Source organism: Plectropomus leopardus, chromosome 7, assembly GCF_008729295.1.
Source record: "Plectropomus leopardus isolate mb chromosome 7, YSFRI_Pleo_2.0, whole genome shotgun sequence".
NCBI lineage: Eukaryota > Metazoa > Chordata > Actinopteri > Perciformes > Serranidae > Plectropomus > Plectropomus leopardus.
The window spans coordinates 35,027,270-35,052,591 of NC_056469.1; the positions used below are offsets into that span (position 1 = coordinate 35,027,270).

Consider the following 25,322-nt stretch of genomic DNA (forward strand, 5'->3'; position numbering starts at 1 on the left):
AGTCTAAAAACAGCAAAATGAACACGTTTACATTAGTAAAGGGCCACAGAGTCAGTTGTTATATATAAAACGAGCTCTGCTGATGATTAAAGGACGTGAACAAACAGCAGAGATAATGTAGAAACAGTTTTATTGAGGACGTTTCCTCTAGCAGCAAAATGTGAACACAACGGGCGTGAATCCAATCAATCAATCAGCCAGAACGATCAGATGTTTGCAGAAACTGAGGATCATCGCATGAAAACATTCAGTTTGGCTGCAGCGAGTTTCCCGTCCAGCATGGGGAGCAGTGACATCACTTCCTGTGGGCGGGGCAATAAATCGGATGTGTTGCCTTTTGTAGTGACAAAGTTGGAGCTTGAAGACACTTTAATTCAATTTAAAAGTAAAAAAAGTCTCTACTGTAAGAAAAGATTTATATGCTGAGGTTGAACAAAGTACATTTACTCGAGTACTGTATACATTTGAGAAGTCCATTTTTATTTACTTATCATTTACTACATCTCACAGGAAAATACTGTTTTTTTTACTACATTTGTCTGAAAGGTTTGGTTACTTTTCAGATGACAGTTTTATCAGTTTTTAAGAGTTTTTTTTTAAAGATATCAACAAAATAATATTTTTTTTTTTTTTTTTTTTATATCTATATTTAAAATAATGTTACAGACTTTTTTATGTTTCCAGCACTGTCATAAGGTTTTTTTTGTTTTGTTTTTGCTAATTTCTGGGCATTTTTCTCGTAACCTTTTGTTAATTTCTTGCTAGTTTTTGGGCTGTTTCTTTTCAAGATGCAAGATGTGGAGTACTGCGGTATTAGTGTTTTTACTGCTGAAAGGATCTGAATATTTCCTCCACCACAAGAAACTTCAACTGTAAAAAAACGACAGAAAGATGAACAGCAACACTGAAACTACGAAAGGCAACAGGTCACGTTCTCACAGCTTAAACCTCTTCTGTGTTTTTCATGAAGGTCTATTTTATTTGATTAATACTTTGAATCATAAGCAGAGGTCAAACTCTGCTTTCACGAAAAACGATTTTGTTTGAATTCTTTTCTTCTCACCCAACTGTGGATAAAAACTGAAACTGATTTCCAGAGCAACAAATATCAAAAAGCTTACATTAAATATTTGGTCGGATCTGTGATCTTGTCCAATTGTTGTCTAATCGGATAGCTCCAGATTTATTTTAGACTATTTTTCTGTACATTTGAGAACGTCATCTTTTGTTTAATGAATTAAATGGTTTTGTAGAAATGTTGTTTCAATATTCAAAGGTACTGGAAGTATCATTAAACACTGATGAACAACTTCAGCAGGTAAAAATTAAAAGATTTTCCTTCAACATAAAATCACAGACTCTTACAGCGTCTTTTATATCCAGCTCGTCTTTGGCGTAACGTTACAAACATTCCTGACGGTCTCTGATAGAAATCGCAAGGCGGGTTAGAAAAATAAATCCAGCAGAAACAGACCGAGTGAACTGGGATAGAACCAGTTCCCCAGTAAGGCTTACAGTTCACTCTGAGCCAAATCCACAAAGTCTGCAGTCCAACAAGAAACTCGTCACCAGCAAATCCTGCAGATTCATCTCAGCAGTCAGCGAGGAAGATTCAAGAAAGTCAGGGAGCAAAATCTGAGTTAATACACAGACAATGTTTTCTGAAAAAAGTTTACCAGCAAAAAGTCCAAATGTTTTGAGAAAAAGTCCTAAAATTTCAAGAATAAAGTGGTGCAGAAAATAAAGTTGGAATATAAGAAGAAAAAGGTCGTAATATTTAGAGGATAAAGTTATCAAAGCACCCTTCACATAATAGTGCGACTTCACATACGATGACTTTAATCTGAAAATACTACTTTATTCTTGAATTTTTTATCTCAAAATATTCAATTTTTCAAAAAATTAGAACTTTTTTTCGTCAAAACATTTCAACTTTGTTTTCTAAATCTCAGATTTTTCCCTCTCACAGTGTAAACCTCACCATGGCTCCTCTGCACTCCTTCAGGATTTCAAGGCTTTTAAAAGGTAACTTCAGCGACCTGGACCTTATTCCGCTACTTTTCTGTGTCGAAGTGACGAATAGAGACAAACGTAATCCCTGAGGCCTAAAGCGCAACATCGATGTTCGTCCCTTAAGGTGTTTCTGCCACTGACGGCTCAGATTATTATTGTAACTGTCTGACAACATTATAAAACGGATCCCGACAGAGACAGACCTTTTATTAAAAAATACAGCGTTATCTTTTTTGTTTAACCGAAACGCCCCATGATCACAATCGCCAAACGCACCAGACTCCATTCAAAAAAACAGTCATTTTAGCAAACAGAAAGCCACCTAACTGGGTGAATTAAGGGTTAATGTAAACCAAACTAGAGCTGGTGATTGTTGGAAAAGTGGAAAGATGGACGGAGGATGTCTCTCTGAGTTTTATCTTGGTTCTGTCCACTTTGATTAAAGTGTGTTTCACTCTTTATTTAAATGGAGTCTGGTGGGTTCGGCGATGGTGATTTCTCGGCTGGTTCTTGTTAAATAAAATGATATTAATCTTTAACACAAAGGTCTATCTCTGTCGGGATATTTCCCGAAATGTTACCACTTAGAATAATAATCTGAATAATAATCTGAGCTCGTCAGTGACAAACACAAACTCTCGTCCACAGTGGACCCCTTTGAAAAACTCTCCTCCACGACTCACTTAGACACAAACACATAAGAAATCAGCGTTCGGGCTGAAATACAGACGCTACCCTTTAATGTTATAAAGTTTTTAGGATTATTTTGATTGAGTCACCAAAAATCTGTTGGTGAAGGATGGGCGGGTGATTTTACACCGTCTGATGAACGTTTAGTCCGATCTGATACTTGTTGAGTTCATTCGAGGGTTAAAAGATTATTACTCCAGGATGAAAACGCTTTTTCCATCTAAGCGGTAAATCGTCCGTCCGTCCGTCCTGCCGAGCGAAGATAAACCTTCTACATTCAGTTTTACTAAAAAACAAAAAACAAAAAGGAAAAATATTCCTCCTGAACCTCCTCGGGTCCTGCAGAGGGTCCCGGACCACGGTTTGGGACCCACTCTGCTTTTCAGTCTTTACTTTGATCACAGGTTTGATCCCCGTCTCACGGTCCTCCAGCAAGGCACTGACCCCTGCAGGGGCCCCGTATGAGCGACTCAAAGACACTTTAATGTGACATCATCTCCAGCAGCCGGCGGTCACAGGTTCGATTCCCGCGTGTCCGCACGGTCACTGCCGAGGAGCTGCTGAGCAAGGCACGTTAACATTTATCTACAGTTTCTGTGAGTTCATGAAGGATTAAGAGAGAAATCCGACGACTGAGTGCAAACTGGAAAGAAAAGTCATCTTCATCTTCATCATCTTCATCTTTGACAGACAGAACAGAGCGAAGTTTCATCAAAGCGTCTCTCTGCACGCTCGGGCCGTTAGAGCGGCGAGGTGGCGATCTTCTGAGGGTTTGTGGGACGAATCGGAGGAGCAGGAGGTCGTCTGCAGAGAGACAACAAAAAAAAATTATGATTTCTGATTTTACTTTTGTATTTTCCATCTTCTTTTTTTCTTCTTTCCACCAGACCTGATTATTTCCACAATTATAGAAAAAATCCCTTCCTTCCAAAATTTAATGATAAATCTCAAACACTTTCTAAAAAAAATTCCCAGCTTTTAAAAATATTCTGACTTTCTAAAAATGATCAAACCTCCAAATGTCTAACTTTCTAAAAAAATCCAATTTTCTGGGCTTGCCCCAACTTTCTAAAACTGTCCTGACTTTCTAAAAATGTACAAACTTTCTGAAAATTTCCCAAATTTCTAAAATTGTCTCAACTTTTTAGTAATTTCTAAACTAAAAAAAATCCAAATATTGTTTAAAAAAAACTGTCCAAACTATTTCAAATGTCATGACTTTACAAAAATGTTCCGACTTTCTACAAATATTCCAACTTTCTGAAAATGTCCCGACTTTTCTACAAATTTTCTGACTTTGTAAAGTTTCTTAAAAAGTCCAAAATTTCCCAACTGTCCTAAACTGTCCTAAACTTTCGAAAGAAGTCCTGACCGTCCATGAACGCTGTGGCTTCCTTTAGAAATGTCCTTTAGAGTCCGGGTCTCGGACCGCTGTGACGGTCTCACCTGTTGGGAGCAGCTGCAGGTGCGACGGCTCCGTGCTGCGGCGGTTTGGTGCTGGCGGGGTAGCCCGGGTGAAGGGGGATCGGGGGGTGGGACAGCGGGGCCAGGAGGCGGGGCTTTATGGGCACCACAGGTTTGAGTGGAACAGGGATCTGAGGAGAGAATCATGGGAAAATAAATATGGTGTTTTCAGCATCAGTGTTAACTTTCACTCTCGAGTTTCTGTTGTACTACAGATTAAAATGTGTTAATGTAACACTTCATTCATTTTTTAATATCTCCAGTTCTTTAATGCAGAAAATCAGTTTTTAAAATCAGGTTTATTGTTGATGTTTCACTGTTTTCATACTCACATTTGTCCAGTTTCTTCTTTGCCATTTTTTAAAGTTTCTTTTAATCTGCTTTCAATAATTCCCATCACTTCCTGCAACTACATTTCAATTTAAACATCTTTTAAGTAGCACAAAAAAACATACCTGATACATTTTATTGTGAAACATCTGCAGGAAGTGCTAACTGAACTGACCACCCCTCTTAATGCGAACAATCAATCACCTCCACCAGTTATTCACCTGACGCTCACCGACCCCCGATTCAACTGTACAACCAAGAATCAACCAACAATCACAGTGATCGATCCATCCAATCACAGTTCAGCGACTGATAAAGATTACAGCGATCAGTGAGGCAGGATTACACGTCAGCTTCTCATCACTTCACTCAGCTGGATCAGATTCTTTCTACATGCTAAAAACACGGGAGCTACGGGCTAACAGCTAGCAGCATGCAGCTGAGGTGTACCTGTCCAGGTGTGACGGGGTCAGGGGGGAGGGGCTTGTTTGGCGGAGCTGGTCGACTCACCAGCAGCTGGAAGGTTAGCGAGGAGGAAGAGAGAAGAAGAAGTCAGGAGGAAACAGAAACGTGCTGAGAGGATTTCTTTTTGCTCGATATTCTGCTTTTTCCTGCTTTTTATAGACTTAAATATATTTTTAAATATACGATAAAATGTCCTAAATGATACTTTAATTTAACTTTCATATCAGTGCTGCATGCAGGCAGAAATTACGGTGGCTTATTAGGGCCACTGTCGATCAAAAATGAATAAAAACTCCAATTCCAAGATTAATGTTGCAAATTAGCGAGAAAAAAGGCGGATATACTCTGAATTTATAAAGTTGCAAATTTCTGAGAAAAAAAGTCTGAAAAATACGGCAATGTCTCTTCAAAGTCCGAATGCTGATGATAATCTGTTAATTCTGGGCAAAAATCTGGATTATTTCCTTATTGCTAAATCAGCAGCTGGTTCTTTAACCCTCAAAAAAACCCACTATTTGTCTGATTTTTTCCCCCAGAAATTTTATTAACTTTTTTTTTCCTCAGAAATGTCGGCCTTTATAAAACATCTGACTTTTTTTAAATGCAAATTCACAAAATTAAGCTCAGAAATTCTGAGTTGTTTTTTTTTGTCCGAGCACTGCCCTCCGTTTTTTTTCCTTCATTTTTTTGTCTACAAAGGCCCTAATATGCCGCCGTGAGAAACATTAAAGCATTAAAGGGAAGACAAGTGTAAGAAATCATGCTGTGAAATGTCGCTCACACGTTATTTCAGACAGATCAGTGCACAGATGCAGTTTCACTTAGTTCAACTTTGACACAGTATTGACCAGTAAAGGAAGAAGTACTCTGATATTTGACCTAAAGCAGAACTATTTTCATGTGTTTCTGTGTTAAAGTGACTTGTGGAAACAAAGAGTTTTGAAGTTGATTCAGTATTGAGAGAGAGTCCGTTAATCGTGTTTGTTTTTCACTGACAGGCTCAGATTTGTATCAAAAGTATCTTACAACATTACAGAAAGGATCCGTGTAAAGAAATGAAACGATTTTTCATGTTTCGCTGTTTTGTGTCCAAATCTCATTTTGAAACCTCACAGACTTTTTTCACGTTGTTTAAATCACCTAAATATTCAGCCATGATGCTGAAATCTTCCGGCACTCGTCCCTGCAGCTTTCGCTCACATCTTCACTGTAACAGGTCGCCTTTAATGAGAAACACTGCAGCTACGTCTGATATTCATACGGTTTCTCTGCTGCTGCAGCACTCTCCCTCAATATTATTCCTTTTTCAAAAATCTTTGTTCTTATGAAAACTGGGTAAATATGGACCAGGCTGAGAAATACCTGCAAATCAAACGTATTTCCTCTTTGACCTGTAGTGCTTTTTATCAGTCTAGACTGTTTTGGTGTGAGCTGCCGAGTGTTGGAGATATCCGCCGTAGAGACGTCTGCTTTCTCTCCAATATAACGTGACTAGCTGGCACTCTGCTTTTGATGCTCAAATCCCCAAATGCATTTGAAAAAAAAGAGAATTACTGCGAAAAAAAACCCAAACTGTTTCCTCCTTTCATTTGATAAAAACTGCAGTACGCTGCTTTAAGAAATTACAGATAAAACTATATTTTTAGAGATTTATGTCCTCGCCAGCAACCAACAGACAAACATGATGGTTTGAGTCTCAATACAAGATCTGAAGACAGAAAGACAAACCTGAGACACTAAAGGTTTGTGGCCTCAGTCTACAGCAGCAGGATCTGTGTAGTGCAGACAGACACAGGACAGACAGTAACACTACACACTACAGGTAGCGGTGACTGTACCTGGTTGGGGGGGTCGCAGAGGCTTGGTGGGGGGGGCGGGTCGCTGTTTTAACAGGTCGAAGCAGCAGAAATAAAGAAGAGCAGCAGTCAGTGTTTAGAAGGACGAGACAATGAAACATTTTCTCTGATGCTCATCGAAGCGTCTGTTTGTATTCTGATGTTTTTGATTTCTCTTCACTTTGATTTTTGGGGGAATTTTCTGATAACCGGACTTCACTGGTTTCATTGGTTTCCCAACATCCACCAGGTGAGTTAATGTCGCTCACACATCGTTGAAATTAACACCTCACGACTTCCATCACCTGCAAACAGGAGGCAAATAAAACATTTGCCTCCAGCTGCACAAAAAAAATCATATTTTTGCATCAAGTTCAACCTCAACCAATAACAAAGAGATGTGTGCATCCGGCAGATTCTCTATAATACCGGCCATAAAAATGTGAGGCGGGAAACAGAACATAACATGGAAATGTACCATAAACGTCATATTTCGCAGCTTTTATCAGCAAGTTTGCAAACATTAGCAGGTACGCTCACTTCCCACAATGACGCCTCTGCTTTTGCATTTGCTCGTGTGACGGATATAAACAAATATTTTCAAATAAATACGGTACTTATGTTTTTTTTTATTTTGAATCGATGCAGCAAGGGAGACTGAGGACTAGCTGTCACTATTAAGGTTCAGTAAAATTTAGAGGAAAATGCGCCATATGACATATCTCATACGTCTTAAATGACAAAATGGTACAAAGAAAATAAAAAATAAGAATTTTGTGTGTAAGCTACACATTTCTACAAAAGGAAAATGTCAGAAACCCTTTAGAGCTGTTTTGATAAATTAATATTGAAATGCTTAAAAAAAACTGTTGTTCATTTTTGGATCATTTTTGTCAAAGCCGCAGAAAGCCACTGAAGAGGAGCTTCAAAGCTGCAGGCTGCCGACGCCTGAACGTCCTGAAATCTGGTACAGACATACGACACTTTGGGCGAGTATCGAACATTTTTAGATCATGTGAAAAATCACCCTTTTATAAAGAGTCAAAGTCTGTTTTTTTTGGGAAATTTTCCTCAGCTCTGTTTCAGATTACGGCTGCAAATCGTAAACACTTTCTTTAATCAATTATTGGTAAAATTAACGATCAATTAATTATTTGAAAAAGACATTAAAACTTTGCTCGTGTCTCACAAAACAAAGTGTTTTCTCCAGTCGTAGTTCACAGCATCACACTGCATAATCTGACAGCATTTTAATCGATTTACGTTCACATGTTCAATTAAATTCTTAACCGATTAATCAGTCATCGTTTAATTGTTATCATCCTTATTTCAGATCAGTGATGAACCCACCAACACGACTACTCTGTCACACAGATGACGCACACCGAAACAACAGCTACGACACAACAACAAAACAACGAGACAAAACGCCACAGAAACACACATCTGACTAAAAAGTGATCAGATCGAGCAGACTGACGGTTTGTTAGCTGCGACACACGAACACAGACGTTAGCCGACCGGCTGAGGTCAGGCGAGGTTACCTGCGGCGGGGGTTTTAAGGCGGGGTCAGGGGGGAGTGGCTTAGTGGGAGGAGCAGGTCTGTCATGAACCTGATAGGAGAGAAAACAGGAAGCAGAGGCAGAGTGACAGCTGACACATGCGGCGGAGAAGAGGTCAAAGGTCAAACGAGCAGGTGTGTTAATGTGAGTGACAGGAAGAAAAAACAACATCTGCAGCCGTAATGTTGTGGCACTTCCTCCTGCTTTTGCTTTCACAAGAAATCCATGTCGCAAGACGTTTTGTCACTGTTCACTACGAAGGCGTTCAGGAAACAGAAGCCGAAGTGAAAGCAGAACTTTCAGGTTTCAGGAAACGAGAAGACCTCATTCACAACCAAAAAAGACCTGCGTCACAAATTCGACACAAACAGCAGCAGCTTCGCTCCACCGTTCAGAGCACAAAGAAGGACGCCGGGGCAGTTTCCTCCAAACAGAAGCTTAAACATCTGGATCAGTTTATCAACTAAAAGAGCAACGATCACGAATCATCGATGCAAACTGAATAAATCGATCAGTATCATCCTCTTTCAGATGGGCCTTTATTTTGAAATTCTGTGTCCCTGTCACACAGCGCCCGGCAGATAACGGCGAGCAGCCAAGAGAAGGATGATGAGGAGAGCGCTGTTTACTTCAATAAATCTTTAGTTTGTTTTCAGATAAACTCGTCAGATGTGAACAAAAGCCGACGTACCTGCCGGGCATCTCACTCTGCTAACTTCTCACAACGTTAGACTGATAAAACAAGCATGCAGTCCAAAATTCATCCTCGCTGTTCTGTCTGAGATGCAGCGACTCAAACCAAAAAAATAAGAAGTTTATCTGAAACTTCATATTGTTGACATCCAAGCCGTTCAGCTGAGAGCCAGGCCTCTCCCATCATGCCCTGGGTCCTGCATTTGGTGGAGAGCAACAGCAGCGCCTGGCTCTTAATGTGGCGAGATTATCCACTTTTGCATGACGTCAGAGCAAGTTGGGATGAAGTCGGATGCAAATCTAAGCGGCATGCATTGCGAGTCGATCGCCGGTTATCGATTCTGGCGCAGCTCGAACAAGCGAGTTCAAATATGTGAAGTGAACGTGAGAACAGATATTGATCGATTCTTTCGCCCGTAATCACTGAAGTAAATATCAGACAAAGTTTTTAAAATATCTTTGGAACATTCTGACACGAAAATGTTATTTTAAAGAAAGACAAATCAGGAAAAATTAACTGTGTTTGAGGAATTTCTGTGTCTCTAAAGAGATCTGGTAACACAGAATCTCTTCTCTCTGCGCAAACAAACATATATTCAGTAGACTTGATATTTTTGTTTTCAGCAAATGGACTCCATTTCCCACAATCCCACAGATGATTTCAGGTTTAACACGACAGATCATCAGCAGAGGTGAGTCCAGTGTCTGTGGCTGGTCCATGTCTGTTGTTACAGATGTTGGCGCCTCCTAGTGGTGCTTTTCAGAAAGACACAGTGGCAGATTTTAAACACGCCACACATCACACCAGGTGAGTGTTCAGGTGTTTTCCTAAGTTTGTGATTTAATTCCTGGATGTTAGTGGAGGAAGTGAAATGTAGTTGCCTTCACACACGACACTTTTTTGCTCAGAAAAGTTCAACACTAACCTGATGGCAAGAATTTAAAACCTTTTTTCATTTCTCAGTCAAGGGATGGTTGCTATGGTTACCTCTTTTTGTTGCGGGGTCAGTGGGATGTCGGTCGGTGGGTTCAGGTGGTACCTCAGCGGTCGGACCTGCTCTCCATTCCTGCCGTCCACTCGCTCCGTCACCGGCGTCCTGAAAAAACAAAAAAACGTTTAAAACAAAGTGGAGTTAATTTGATCATCTAATGAATAATGAAAAACAAATATTAAAAGACACCATGTGATATAAATCCTTAACTATTATACAATATAGAACAGAAGACAATGCAATAACCAATACTTTCACATGTGCGTCAGAGTGCTCGATTCTGTTCTCACCTAAAAATCAATCCCAAAATAAGAAAATATTGAACCTTCGTAAAAACTGTGTGAGTGGGTTTGAAGAAGAAATGTATTTTTAAGGACGGTTGTTGAACGAGGCTCAGTCTGTTCCTGTTGGAGGGAGCTGACGGTGAGCTGAACGGTGAGCTGACGGTGAACTCAGTGAGCGACTCTCTTACCGAACCGTCGAGAGCGACGGAAGATTTTTTTTTCCAATTAAAGACGAGTGGAAGCAGCATTTTTCTCTGTCAGCTGAACACAAACGAGTACAAAAACAACATGACAGACTCTTCACTTGTTTCACAAACACAAACTAAACCAACAGACAGACTTAAAGCTGCACCTCTGTAGTCTCCCTTTTAACTGAGAGGACTTCATTACCCAGAAACCTCTCTGTGCTGTCCAACTTTTATCTGTGACCTCAACACAGATAAAACACTGAGTTGAACATGTCTTAAAATACACATTATTACCAATATTATTGATGACATGTGATTGGCCGCCTGAGGACAGGTGAGAGGACAGGTGAGATCTGGATAAGCGCAGCTTTAAGGTCTGACGTGGATTTTCTCTGCAGGTGAGATCCGATCAGTCAGCGAGGTGAAGATTTTAATTATAATCAGATTTAAAGTGTGTGAGACAGTGAAGACTTCACCTCTCTGACTCTACGGGGACAGACTATAGACCGGGAACCAGCAGGTCCCAGCAGGACCAGCAGTACCTGTACTTGTGGGCGATGTCAAAGTCCAAACCCAACATATCAATATAAGTCACACTGCATCATGGGTAAAAAAAACAGAATAAATCTCATATGAGTTTAAAGTTGTGAATAGACTTGTATAACTCTTTTCTAACCTTCTGACAACTCAAAGTGAAACATGTCACATTCACCAGCTACAGATCAATACAGTATATTTACAACTGAACAACACTATTATTACTATTCACCAAAAAATATACAATATATAAAATATATAAATATATTGTATTATTACTAAAAAACACTATTATTATATTATTATTATTGTTATTACAAACACTATTATTGTATGTATTATAGTGCATTACGTTATATTTATCAATGGTTTGTTATGTTTGCTGGTTACTGATGGCTTCTATGCTCCAAAATTATGAAATGACAAAATCCTGATTCTATTGATTGTATTGACCATTATGTCCTGAAAAAAAAAAAAAAAAAAAAAAAAAAAAAAAAAAACACACACACACACACACACACACACACACACACACACACACACAGTCACACACAGTCTCACGGTTGTGTTGTCGAGCTTTATGCAGCGGGCTGTCGGGTCCCACACACAGGATACACCGACGGAGCCGAGGGAAGCGCAGAATGAGGAAGAGGAGCACCACAGGCAGGATGAAGAGGAAGATGACGAGCAGAGCCACACGGACCGGATCAGACTCTGAACAGACGGAGAGGACGGGGTTAACCAGAGTCAGAGAGAGCTGGGTGTCTTAGACTACGACTGTTTAATGTCAGTGTGAACAGCACAAATCACATCTGATGTCTTCAAATCAGATTTGGGACACTTTGATGTGCGTTTCTAAATCAGTACAAGATCTGATTTTTACTAACGCAACCTCAGTCTGAACAGCCATGCGACCCTTTTCAGAATAAAACGTGACTTCAACATCACTCCCACATCGACATCCTTCTATGAAATGAAGAAAACTGTCCGTCTGTCCGTCTGTCTGCGTCCTTTTATGTCATCGATGGGTCGCCCGATCAATCTGAAACTGCATTGAAAGAGACTGACAAAGCCTTTTGGCCACCCTGTTCTCATCTGAACTCGTCAAATGGCGCCGCTCCATCAGTACTTTTAGTGTACCAGTGTGATGCCAAAAGCCACCTTCCAACACATGCAACAGGCACGGACGCATCACATGATCGCAGTCGGACAGAACCGGTGGCGTTGTTATCATACGCTGGCGGACTAGTCTGATATTGGCCACATTTTAAACAATAATGTGAAGAGCTACATTAGAAGATCAGATCTAGAGAACAAATCTGATACTGAAACAGTGTTTGTGAGTGTTTGGTACCTCCGGTCGCTCGGGCCGGTCCGCTGTCCACGCTGCCTCCATGACCAGAGTACCTGCAGTCAGGAGGAGCCCAGCCCACCTCACAGTGACAGTTCTGATTACTGTTACACACCTGGAACACACAAACAGCACACTGCAGACCTCACGCACCAAAACACACCCTGAAACATATTCACTGCACATTTACACGCAGAAACTTCACACAGCAACACGCTTTTGTATTTTTCACTCTTTTCCATGTGCTGTGAGGACAATCTTTTCACCAAAGCCCTCCAAAATATTCAACTGTAATTAATACGTCATGTATGATGTGAAAGACTTTTCTCACATTACTCCTTCTAGCCAAAGTCAAACTGACCCTTTAGGTTGATCATTGTCTTTAACTGAGGTTGTAAAATCAGATTAATCATCGTCCACTCACCCCGTGACCGTTACACTTGCTGCGACATTCGTCCACCCCGAACACCGACACATCCTGACACTTCTGGTTCAAACACGCCTAAAACACACATATAAAATAATAAATATTAATAAAATATATAATAATATAATAAAAAAAGCTTTAATAAAAATGTCTGAACAAATTCTTTAAGAAGTTATTTTAAAATGTAATATTTACAAAATCTAGATGATCAAAAATAAAATCAAAACTGAAATGTTTAACCCTTTGATACCTAGCCAATTAGCTTGATTTCCTTTAAAAACATGGGATGGAGGAAATAAAAAACAAAAATAAAAAAGACCCAAAAATTTGCACAAAAAAAAAGTACAAGAAAATTACTGGAAAATCAGAAAAAAATTAAGCAAAAAAATGAAGAAAACAACATCAAACAAAGAAATGACCTGAAAGGAGTGCTTACAAAATAATAATAACTTAATTTTTTCAAATAATTTTCAACATATAATTCTGATAATTATAAATACAGCAGCTTATAAGACATTTTTTCCATAGCTTTTAAAAAAGATATTTTCTAACTCTATAAATTTCTTGCAGGTTGCTTGTTGCCTTTTCCCCATGTTTTTGAAAGAAATTGCTCAGTTAACTCAGAGTTCAGAGGGTCATTTACTTGTGAAAATACTTTACTGCAGCACAAGAACAGTGACTTTGCTCCAGCTTTCAAAGGGTTAATAAAGCACTGTTGTGTTCCTGCTTCAGTGGATTTTGTTTTTAAATCAGATTTTACAGATTGGGATGGTTTCCTCGGGGCCTGAGGGGCGGCTGTCTGTCTGACCTTGCCGGGGCTGCAGGCGGTGCCCTGGGCCACGGTGGCGGGGTCCGACACGTCGTCTCCCAGGTGGAAGAAGGTTCCTCTGCAGACCAGGTCGCTGTGGTTGAAGCGCACCGTGGTGGTGAGGATCTCTGCGTTGGTGCCCAGCAGGGGGCGCTCCCTCCCTCCCTGACACTGGATCCTGCCGCAGTGGACGTCACTGCAACAAACACAACAGGAAGAGGTTTTAAACAGAACTACAAAGTTATTCAGCGACGACCGGGACACGGTCTTTGATCCCATGGGAGGTACCGGGCATGATGCACGCGCAGGAGGTTACACTGAAACACACACTGAAACAGATGACGGTTAATATACATCAGGGCCGGGCGATATGGAATAAAGTCTTATCATGATATTTTTTTAAACTTTCATTCATTAAACTTCAGGTAAATTTAACTCCTCCTTAAAAATATTGTTCTCATTCTTGCATTTATAACAACTTGGCCACGGGTCCGGATAATACAAAGTTTTGGTCCGGTTTTGGACCGCGGTCCACCAGTTGGTGATGCCTGGCTGACAGACACGTGATGAATCAGTGGTATGGGTGCAATTAATAACCACCTCCGTGCATATTGATCGCGAGCAATGACAGGTTTTTTGTTGGAAAACAGTTGTAAAAACTACTCCAGTCGGAGCAGCTGTGGGACATGTCCCATGATGGAGCAGGCTGTGGGACATGTCCATGATGGAGCAGGCTGTGGGACATGTCCACGCTGGAGCAGGTTGTGGGACATGTCCATGATGGAGCAGGCTGTGGGACATGTCCACGCTGAAGTGGGCTGACGGACATTTGCAGCCCAAAAACACGTCTGTAAATCAGTAGATACTTTTTTCACAGCCCCCCTGAAATGAGTCTCACTATGGAGACTTGATACATGTACTCAGAGGACATTTCTAAAGTCTAGAATGAATGAGTCCACTTTAACTGTCTGTGTAGTATTTGTACTTGGTGTACTGTCTGTGTACTCACGCGTTTCCACAGGGGATGTAGGAGCCGTTGGTCAGCTGACCACAGTTTCCATATTTGTTTCCCTGTTTGTTGACTGATGAGAAACAAACAGGTGGAGCGCTGGTGGCATCTGAGGACAGCCGGAGACAGAAATCAGCCGGTAACTGGTTTCAGACCAGAACTGGCTCTGAGTCAGTGTGAACTGATTAATCAGAGCTGTTTAACGATGTCATAAATGATCTGGACCAGCAGAAATTAGCATAAACTGTCTTATACTCAGTTTAAGATTAGTTATATTCAAGTTAAACAGGTTCGGCTCAGTATAAGGATATTTGTCCTTAACCCTTTAAACCTGAACAAATAGGCTTGATTTCTTTCCGAAACATGGGAAGAAGGCAATGACAGGAGAAATGACCCAAAAAGAAATTACGAAAAAATGACCTGAAAATTAGTAAAGCCAGAACAAAAAATCAAAACAAAACCAAAAAAGATAAACAAAGTAAAAAACAAACAAACCTGTAAAAGTGCTTAAAAATAACTTTAAAAAAATGTGATAAACGTGATAACTTCTTAAAATCTAGATATCTAGATCTAGAAAAATCTCACTCTAAATCTACATATTTCTTGACTTTGTTGCTCGTTGCATTTTTCCCCATGTTTTTGAAGAAATTTGCTCGTTCGTGTTCAAAGGTTTAAATATTTGTGAAAGGCCTCTGAAAGCAACACGAGAAAAGTGATGTTGCTCCTGGTTTGAAAGGGTTAATGTAAACTGGTTTAAGCCCAGCATAAACTTGTCTTGGCTCAGTTAGATGAGATTTTTTCAGACGTAAACTGGTTTTAGTTGAGTATAAAGTGGTTTTAGCTGTTGCGAGCTCAGTATAAACTGGTGTCTTACTGGGTCCCCACAGCATCTGGCACTGGGTGTGCATGCTGGCGCAGACTCCTTCGTAGCAGTAGGAGGCGTCGTCCTCGCACGGCTCCCCGTTCTGCAGGAAGACGTTGGGGGGGCAGTAAGGGGAGGAGCCTGTGCAGAACTCGGGAAGGTCGCACTCTCCGAGCGGCTCGCGACACACCGAACCCGCCGTCCGCAGCTACAGAGAAGGAGGGGTTAAACTTTAATACGGTTTGAGAGAAACATTAATTTTGTGTGTGTGTGTGTGCGCGTGTGTGTGTGTGTGTGTGTGTGTGTGTGTGTGTGTGTGCGTGTGCGTGCGTGCGTGTGTGTGTGTGTGTGACCTTGCAGTCTTGGCAGCAGATGCCGTCAGACGAACACTGAGCTCCAGGAACCAGACGACAGGTGGAGGCGTTGCAGCAGGGGTCCTCACACTCCTGACCAATCAGAGCACAGCGACACATCAACAGGGGAAACATGATAACGTGATTTCACCTCAGACGCATAAAACCTGCATCCTGATTGGACCGTTCGGTTTTACATCGTCACTCCAGGTGAGTACCTCCAGCAGGCCGCAGTCACACTCCTCTCCTTTCTCCACGTACAGGTTTTCCACAGCGAGGTCCTCCCAGCAGGCGCTCCGGCTGCGGGATATTGAACAGACACATGCCGCCGCCGTGCAGCAGGCTGACGGACAGATCCGCAGCGCTGCAGCTGCTGAACTGCTGACCCGGCATGAATCTGGAGGTCAGAGGTCACAGAAAGGAGGCAGTGAGAGAGCCGCACTTTCTCCAGACCTCCACCGTAAAAGAGACGGTGTTGACTTATTGACCTGATCGGTAAACGAAGCTGATCGATCAGAACTGAGGATAAGATCATGAGGAGAAACGTCCCAGAAGAAGAGAGTGTAAGTGTTTTTAGAAGTCGGTTAAATGTTCCGGTACTGACCCAGTCGAGGGCTCCATGATGCATCCTCCGAGCCGCCGCTCGTTCTGACAGGCGCAGTGACGCTCGGCGGTGTCATGACTCATCCCGAGGTTGTGACCGAGCTCATGAGCAACAGTAGAGGCCACGCCCAGCACACTGACCAGGTGATCCTGAGAGAGAGCGGGAGACAGACAGGTGTTCAGACCACTGACTGTGTATATATACTGCATACAGTCTGCATATAGACTGTGTATATATACTGCATACAGACTGCATATAGACTGTGTATATATACTGCATACAGACTGCATATAGACTGTATGTAGACTGTGTATATATACTGTGTATAGACTGTATATGAGCGTGTATATATACTGTAAATAGATTGTGTATATACGTATACTGTGTATAGACTGTGTATACTGTAAATAGACTGTGTGTAGTCTGTGTATATATACTGTAAATAGACTGTGTATAGACTGTGTATATATACTGCATATAGACTGTCAATAGACTGTGTATATATATTGTATATAGACTGTGTATAGACTGTGTATATACCATATATGGACTGTATATAGATTGTATATATACACTGTATATAGACTGTGTATATAGACTGTATATATACTGTATATTTGGTGTTAGTTTGTTCGTATTAAAAGTGCTTTACAAATAAACACATCTTGATTAAATCAAACAAAATTAAACATTTATGAATAAAGGTGATGGACTGAAGAAACTTGTTTTAGTTCTTCTGCTTAATGACAATAACTTTGACCTGATTAAACCCAGAACATCACACATACACAGTCTCTGCTGTGTCTCCTGGTTGTGATTTTCAAAATAAAGGCGTGTCCACTCACCACGTTGACTCCACCCGACCGGTCTCTGGAACACATGGACGACTGAGACGCCATCCCCACCGTGGTGCCGTCAAAAGAGCCGCCCCTGTCAAATAAAAGTCAACCCGTGATAATCGTGATGGATCAGAATCTGGGGCTTTTATTTTGTTAAATGTCCTCCTCCTACATGACGAGCTGGGCGTTGTCATGGCGAAGGCGCGGCAGCAGCTCTCTGGTCCTCCACTCCAGGAAGTTGTTGAGGGTGTCGGTGGGACTCTTCTCCACGCGGATCTTGTCGCGGTCGCTCCAGATCTCCAGACCGGTCAGAGCGACCCGGACGTTCAGAGGACGGTAGAACTGAGACGGACAGAAGAGACACGGCTCAGTTCTTCTTCTACTGCACATTTAAACTGCTTTACAGAGACGCAGAGGTCAAAGGTCACGGCTCTCACCCAGTCCACCTGGTTGGCCACGTCCAGCATGCGGTAGATGATGGTCTTGTTGTTCTTCTGGTAGTTTAGAAACTGTGAGGAGCAGATGTGACAGAGAGAGATGATGTAATTATGTAATTATAGATTTAAACACAGTAACTCATTAAAAGGTGATTCTGCTGAAAGCTCTGCAGGTTTTGTCTTTTTGAATTAAATAAAACGCTGCCAACGCTGCCTCTGCCAGACAGATTATATTATTATCATTTTTTTATAACACAAGTTTTTTTTATTTTGAGAAAAAAACTAAATGTAGCTCTTGTTGAGAGGCTCATAATCAACCACAGCAGATTACAACCCTCCTCAGCATAAAACTGAACATTTAACTTATTATTTTTGGGTAATGTAAATGAAAACACAAACTGTGTTTTTTCCCTTAAATTTAACTTATCAAAACTATATCCCTTCTCCCTGGCATTATTATATTTATTTTATATTATGATCCTGAAGGTAAATTATGATGTTTCTACTTTGTTCTACTGAGTCTGAACATGAGTGTGTTATAAACACGATTTACATGAGGATTACATCATCTATATTGAGTTTGTCTTGGGATCGTGATCATTGATCTGAGCTCAGTACTATATAATTTGAGTGACAAATAAATGATCTACAGCTGATTTGATAACAAATAATTGATAAATCTGTTTTAAAAGCAAAAATAACATTCCCTACTTTCTCGACGCAAACTAAATAAAAAGTGACCTTTGAAAACAAAATGTATTAAATTGTTTGTCAAAGAATAAATACACAGATAACTGTACACGACAGAGACATCTGCAGGACAAAAAAACAAAAATGCACAACAAAAATGAGGCTGAAACATCACTGAGGAAAACTGACCGTCTTTAGTTTTTGTTGATTAAACCTAAATAAAAATCAACACTGACCCCAACCTCCCAAACCACAGTCAAGGTGCATTGTGGGGAATGTAGTCTCTAACTAAGAAGAACAAAAAACGAGGATTTCTCTGATTATGCTGCATCGACTTTATACTTTTCATCGTGAGTGTGACAGTCTCACAGTGATGATAAATCTGTGCAGGACTCTAGATCAAATCTAAAAAATAATGAATATATTAATCAATAATTTTTATTATTAATCGCAGCAGACCTCTACTGTAAAAACACACACTCACCTCCTGGTGGTCGGCCACCAGCACCAGCTCGATGTATTTGGTCTCAGACAGGATGTCTCTCTTCCCCTAAAGACACAACAAAGAGAGGACACACAGGTCAAAAACTACAGCTGTTCCAGCTGTTACCTCATACTTCTACTACTGCCGATACTACTTAATACTACTTAGAGATGTGTGAGTGAGGGAGAGTCCTCACAGAGATATAAGAACAAGGGTGTGTGTGTTTGTGAGATGTGTGTGTGTGAATGTGAGATTGTGTGTGTGAGTGTGTGTTGCTGTCTCACCCTGTGTGTGTGTGTGTGTGTGTGTGTGTGTGTGTGTGTGAGTGTGTGTTGCTGTCTCACCCTGTGTGTTTGTGTGTGTGTGTGTGTGTGTGTGTGTGTGTGTGTGTGAGTGTGTTGCTGTCTCACCCTGTGTGTGTGTGTGTGTGTGTGTGTGTGTGTGTGTGTTGCTGTCTCACCGTGTGTGTGTGTGTGTGTGTGTGTGTGTTGCTGTCTCACCCTGTGTGTGTGTGTGTGTGAGTGTGTTGCTGTCTCACCCTGTGTGTGTGTGTGTGTGTGTGTGTGTGTGTGTGTGTGTGTGTGTGTGTTGCTGTCTCACCCTGTGTGTGTGTGTGTGTGTGTGTGTTGCTGTCTCACCCTGTGTGTGTGTGTGTGTGTGTGTGTGTGTGTGTGTGTGTGTGTGTGTGTGTGTGTGTGTGTGTGTGTGTGTGTGTGTGTGTGTGTTGCTGTCTGGCACCTCTGTGTGTGTGTGTGTGTGTGTGTGTGTGTGTGTGTGTGTGTGTGTGTGAGTGTGTGTTGCTGTCTCACCCTGTGTGCGCGTGTGTGTGTGTGTTGCTGTCTGGCCCTGTGTGTGTGTGTGTGTGTGTGTGTGTGTGTTGTGTCTGGTGTGTGTGTGTGTGTGTGTGTGTGTGTGTGTGTGTGTGTGTGTTGCTGTCTGGCCCTGTGTGTGTGTGTGTGTGTGTGTGTGTTGCTGTCTGGCCCTGTGTGTGTGTGTGTGTGTGTGTATGTGTGTGTGTTGCTGTCTCACCCTGTGTGTGTGTGTGGAGCTGTGGATGGGCGGCACAGCGGTGTGTGAGACTCCGCAGCCTCCTGCACTGTCGCCCTCCAGAGGGCTGGTGGAGTACAGCAGGTGGACTCCTTCTTCATCTCCTCCTCCTCCTCCTCCTCCTCCTCCGCTCCCTCCGCTCCCGTCTCCTCCGCTCTCCCCTCCTCCTCGCTCCTCCTCCTGCCCCTGATGGTGGTGGTCGTCCTCCTGAGGCTGCAGCTCAAAGCTCAGGGTGGAGTTGAAGGCGATGATGCCGCTGCAGGAGGAAAGTGGAGGGTTAAATTATCACTGCAGAGCATCAGTCAGACTGACTGAAGGGATTCTTCTTTTCTTTATTTAATAAGGTTTAGGGGACAGCAAGTAAAAAATAAAATGAAGCAAAATCATCTTATAGCAAACACGTGATAAATAACATTAAGTACATATAATAATTTTGTTTAATTCGTTTTTGACCTGATGATCGGAGGACTTGAATATAACTTATATTCGAATATTTATTAATTTAATAAATATACCAGTTTAGTGTATAATTTTAACAGTTTGACATAAAACCCTTCACTTCCTCTAAAAATGCCTCAGTACTGAAAAATCTGAAAAGTTGATCTTATTTAAAATAATCATGGAAACTGATTGCTTTGAAAAAGTAAAATAATAATAATAATAATAATAATAATAATAATAATAATAATAATAATAACATTTATTTATTTTTCTGTACAAACCAAATATTGAAAAAAGACGTGAAGCCGCAGCAGAATGAAAACCACAAGAAAATAAATAACTAAATAAAAATACAGAACAACATAAATTTGTTTGCAGTTTTGTTTTTGTTTCCTTATTTATTTGTTTTTTCCTTTAAAGCAGATAATGAGAAATCAAATGTATTTGTTTTCTCAGCTGAGTTTACAGCCTCAGCTTTGCCTCGTTTGTCAAAGCACTTTACAAACTGTGTTTTTAAAGGCGGAGCCACGCCGTCGTCACTCATATTATTATTTTATTTGGTTTCTATAGAAAAACAAATAAAAAACACTCTCACTTTTTTTTTAGTTTTCCAGGTGGAATTGAAAATCCGAATGAGCGGCTGACACTTGCAGCTCTGCCTTTAGTTTGAAGTTTTTGAAACTTGTGAAATCTGGCCGAACGGTTTGTTTTTTAATTGTTTGTTTAATTGTTAAGTGCTCCGCTTGCTCTCGATAAACTGATGAATAAAGCCGTCTCACCCGTTAATAATCTGCTGTTTGTTGATCAGGTGGACAGAGGTTTCTGTGTTTCTGACCTCAAACCGGCAAACTGGACGGGTTTTTTTCCACGTGAGCCGCTAAACAGCTTACCCTCCTCCTGCACACTGCGTGCTGCAGAGGTCAAAGGTCACTCACATGGATCCGGATCAGTTCGACCTGCGGAGCCACGCCGTCGTCACTCACGTTTTCTGCTGAGTTCAGCCCAGAAACACAAAGACCTGAATCACTGTAAATCCTGGACTCTGTACAAACCCGCTCGGAGATTTTTTAGGTTTAAGAGATTTTGCTTCTTATTTTCTTTCACTGTTGTTGGAGGAGAAAATGTTTTTTTTTCCTCCGAATAAGCAGAAAGTAAAGAGCAGCACGCAGAGCCGTCGGCAATCTGCTTCTGTTCAGCCTGAAAACATTCAGCTCTTCAGCAGAAGTTTCCCGAAGTAAACACGGATCAATACATTCAGCGCGAGCTTCATCCCGTCAGAGATCTGCAGCTTCGTTTGTCTCAGGAGTTTCTGCAGAGAAAATATCCTGAAAAACTGTCTGAAGGAAACAAACTCTGGTGTCCAGACTTTCTTTCACACGTCAGAAATATTCAGTGAAGAAGTCGGATCTCTGAGCGACGCAACTAAAGTTCATTTCATTATTGTGTATTTAATACTTTACAGAAGTTTAGAGATTTCAGAATAATGTGTAATATATCGTGTGATACAGCCGAAAAATATTGCAGTATTATTTCAAAGCCATATCGCTCGGCCCTAGTGTGTGTTAGCACTCAGTGTAGTTGTACTGTGTGTATTAGTACGCAGTGAACATGTACTGCGTGTATTAGTACCTAGTATGTGTGAACTGTGCGTATGAGTACTCAGTGTGTAACAGTATTGAGTGCGTGTACTGTATGTATTAGTACTCAGTGTATGTAATGTGTGTATTAGTATTCAGTGTGTGTGTGTGTGTGTGTGTGTACTATGTGTATTTGTACTCAGTGTATGTAATGTGTGCTTTAGTACTCTGTGTGTGTATTGTCTGTATCAGTACTGAGTGTGTTTACTGTGTGTATTAGTATTTTGTGTGTGTACTGTGTGTATTATCACTCAGTGAGTTTATACTGTGTATATTAGTAGTCAGTGTGTGTACTTTGTGTATTAGTACTTACCGGAGTCCGGAGCAGGTGCTCAGAGCCACTCTGGACTGCGGGAATCCTCGGATGCTGCCATGGTAATAACAGTGAGTCTGCACACACACACACAGAGAGACACACACACACACACACACACACACACACACCTGTCACAGCTGGAGAACACAGCAGAGACGCTCCGAGGACAGACGGCGGTGCGTTCACTGACTCACCACAGGGTCGGCTCTCACAGACACTCCGGTGCCGTTGGGCAGGTAGTAGAAGACGTTGGGCGGTTTGGGCAGCAGGTCGCTGCAGAGAGACGACAACACGTCACATCTTTAACTCTCTGCGCTGCGTTTAAAGACACTCTGTAAATCTCACTCACTGATTCTTCTCCAGGTCCAGCAGGAAGAGACGTCCTCCCACCTCCAGTCCACACTGCAGCCTGTCAGGGTGACCGTCCTGAAAACAGACAGGACGAACGTTTCCCGTGTTTACTCAGGTGATCAAACACTGAGAGGACAAAAGACAACAGATGGACAGAGGACTTCTGAAGGAAAATTATGGATGGACACAAATATCTAAACACATCTTAAAGCTGTGACGATCCTAAAATACATGTTACAGTCCTCATTCACTGTGAGGCGTTTCCTCAGAGTGCTGCTGTGAAGACGGGCCGGGACAGTTTCAAACTGGACTGAGAAACGTTTCTCCTCTGCAGCTGCATTATTTCGGTGTCTGAAGCTCAGTTTGAAGTGAACTTTGCAGACAATTATACAACAGTTCGTTCAAACCAAGCAATTTGATTGGTCGAGAGGCATTTCATGAGCGTCGATATACAGTACAACATGTATTTGTTTGTTTAATTCGTTTAAAAGGGAGCGTGCACGGTTTAAAACATGAATGTTACCGTTTGATGCACCGTACCAGATTAATGCTCAGAGCTAAGTCACATCTGCCGTCTTCAGCCGGTCAGAGCACACACAGCACACGGACATGACGATACCAAAAAAACAATAACGGAAAAGAAAAGAAACATGCAAGACAAATAATACACACTGGGACTGTTTACTCTTCGTGTATCACTCCGCGTTACAGCTGTTCTAAACCGTTAATTAGACAAACATTAACAGTCAGTCGTTATCCAACATTATTGTAGGACGGTCTCGGTAAATCGCCGCTCAATGGGGGTAAACCACGGACACACAATGACCTGAACCTGTCGGGCTGAGTGTCCCTGATGACCTGTTTATGTGCTCTGTTCTTATTAACTGATTGTTTGCAGTTTTTTGTCTTTTTCGTGCTGTCTTCTGTGTTTGGTGGGCCAAAGACAAATTTCCACCCTGGTGGACAATAAAGATATATTTTATTCTATTCTAAACCAGCTGTTACAGATGTTACGTGGATGTGCAGTGAGACAGGGACACACTCGTCTGACACTGTCCACAGCCCGAGAGACACCGACACACACGCTGTCTGATACGGGACTCGAGGAGACGAGTGAGAGGACACACGCTGCAGAGACTCTGATTTCACTGAAAACACAGATAAATGTTCGTGACGCTCAGCAGCTGCTCTGTGGCCGAGCTAACACAGGTGAGCAAGCAGCATGCAGGTAAATGTTTATGTGTTGCTAGGCAACATCTGTCACTTCCAGCAGTTGTGGAACTATTTATGTTGGCGGAGTAAACAAAAAAACATTAAAAAACAAACAGATCTTAATCTGTAGACGCTTTTTACTGTTTACTAATAAATGACCCTTGTTGAACTGTTGTACAAAAGAAAAATCACGCTCGAAGTCGTGCTGTGAAGTTCATACTGTGATTATCTATCTACGACCGAATCACAGCCGTGGTGATAAACAGCACGACCTCTCGTGTGATATTCGCTGTATGACTGTGATACTGAAGGAAAATCAAAAACATGATGATTCTCAAGAAACGTCTGCAGCATCTGATCTAAACACGTCTGATTCAGTGACCACGGATGTGTCCAGTCCGCATCTGTCTGTTTCAACCGTTTTTACTAAGTCACTTCCTGTTTCGAGTCCTTTAGGATGTGGGCGGGGCTAAGCACATCCGTTATCCAATCAGTGTGTTTTCCTGCCTCTTAATGGAGGAAGTTTCTCCTCTTTGAAGAGAAGAAACTTCCTGTCTAACGCCTGCTCGCTTTCTCCTCTCAGCTCGGCAGGATGTCAAGGTGTGTGTGTGTGTGTGTGTGTGTGTGCGTGCGTGTGTGTGTGTTTGTGTTAGATGACAGTTTCTCTTACATCGCAACAGTTTTCTTATTAAACATTTGCTCCGATAAATGCAAACATTAGCACATTATCTGGCAGCAGCTAATCGATCAGCTGAAGTCAAACGTCTGATAAATGTTATTAAACTGATAACTGGGATGTATATGGACGGGTTCTTATATCCGGCTTTATTTTGGATATGCATGTGAAACTCTGATGCTAAAATTCTCTCATCAAACCCATCAGCTCTTCTCAACATTTTAAATGAACAAAGAGCTGACGTGTACAGCAGAGACACTCAACTGACTTTTCTCAGGGGCCACTTGACAGACCAGGGGCCAGTTAATAAACACTGATAATACTTATCAGTATGAATAATAAATGAACTGACTAACGTCAAACCTTTCGACATTTGCTGTCTTCACTCATCTTTGCAGAGAGGTGCAGGAGCCCTGCAGAGGTTCGGCGAACACAGCAGCGTTTCGAGGATCTGAGGACACGAACCCGGTTTTGACTTGTGCATTTTGTTCTTTGTAACTGTGTGTCTTGTAAGTGCTATACAAATAAAGTTATTATTCACAGTTCGACCTTGACCTCTGTCAGGGGGTCAGAGGATCCTCACCTTGTAATTCTTTTAATATTTAAGGTCTATTTTTAAGCTTTGTTTGCACTCTGGCACCATATTTACACTCGCAGTAATAAAAATATCAGTTTATTGTTGTATTGTTGAGTGTCTGTGATGTTCAGGCTTCTCTTTTTCAGCC

At 41.5% G+C, this 25,322-nt stretch overlaps 1 protein-coding gene across 1 annotated transcript in view; it reads right to left on the bottom strand.

Moving 5' to 3' along the window:
* Positions 1-971: 971 nt before the first annotated feature.
* The window catches only part of adam15 (ADAM metallopeptidase domain 15), a 33,515-nt gene continuing 9,164 nt past the window's right edge, over positions 972-25,322 (bottom strand). Inside the window, 23 exon segments of the mRNA XM_042489721.1 lie at positions 972-3,507; positions 4,150-4,298; positions 4,948-5,013; positions 8,342-8,410; positions 10,041-10,149; positions 11,614-11,767; positions 12,408-12,519; positions 12,829-12,906; positions 13,640-13,835; positions 14,649-14,757; positions 15,523-15,718; positions 15,864-15,956; positions 16,082-16,129; positions 16,131-16,260; positions 16,468-16,616; positions 17,313-17,397; positions 17,479-17,648; positions 17,744-17,815; positions 18,918-18,983; positions 19,947-20,220; positions 22,356-22,432; positions 22,553-22,631; positions 22,708-22,784. Coding sequence (XP_042345655.1) covers positions 3,444-3,507; positions 4,150-4,298; positions 4,948-5,013; positions 8,342-8,410; positions 10,041-10,149; positions 11,614-11,767; positions 12,408-12,519; positions 12,829-12,906; positions 13,640-13,835; positions 14,649-14,757; positions 15,523-15,718; positions 15,864-15,956; positions 16,082-16,129; positions 16,131-16,260; positions 16,468-16,616; positions 17,313-17,397; positions 17,479-17,648; positions 17,744-17,815; positions 18,918-18,983; positions 19,947-20,220; positions 22,356-22,432; positions 22,553-22,631; positions 22,708-22,784 — 2,622 coding nt within the window. The 3' untranslated portion in view covers positions 972-3,443.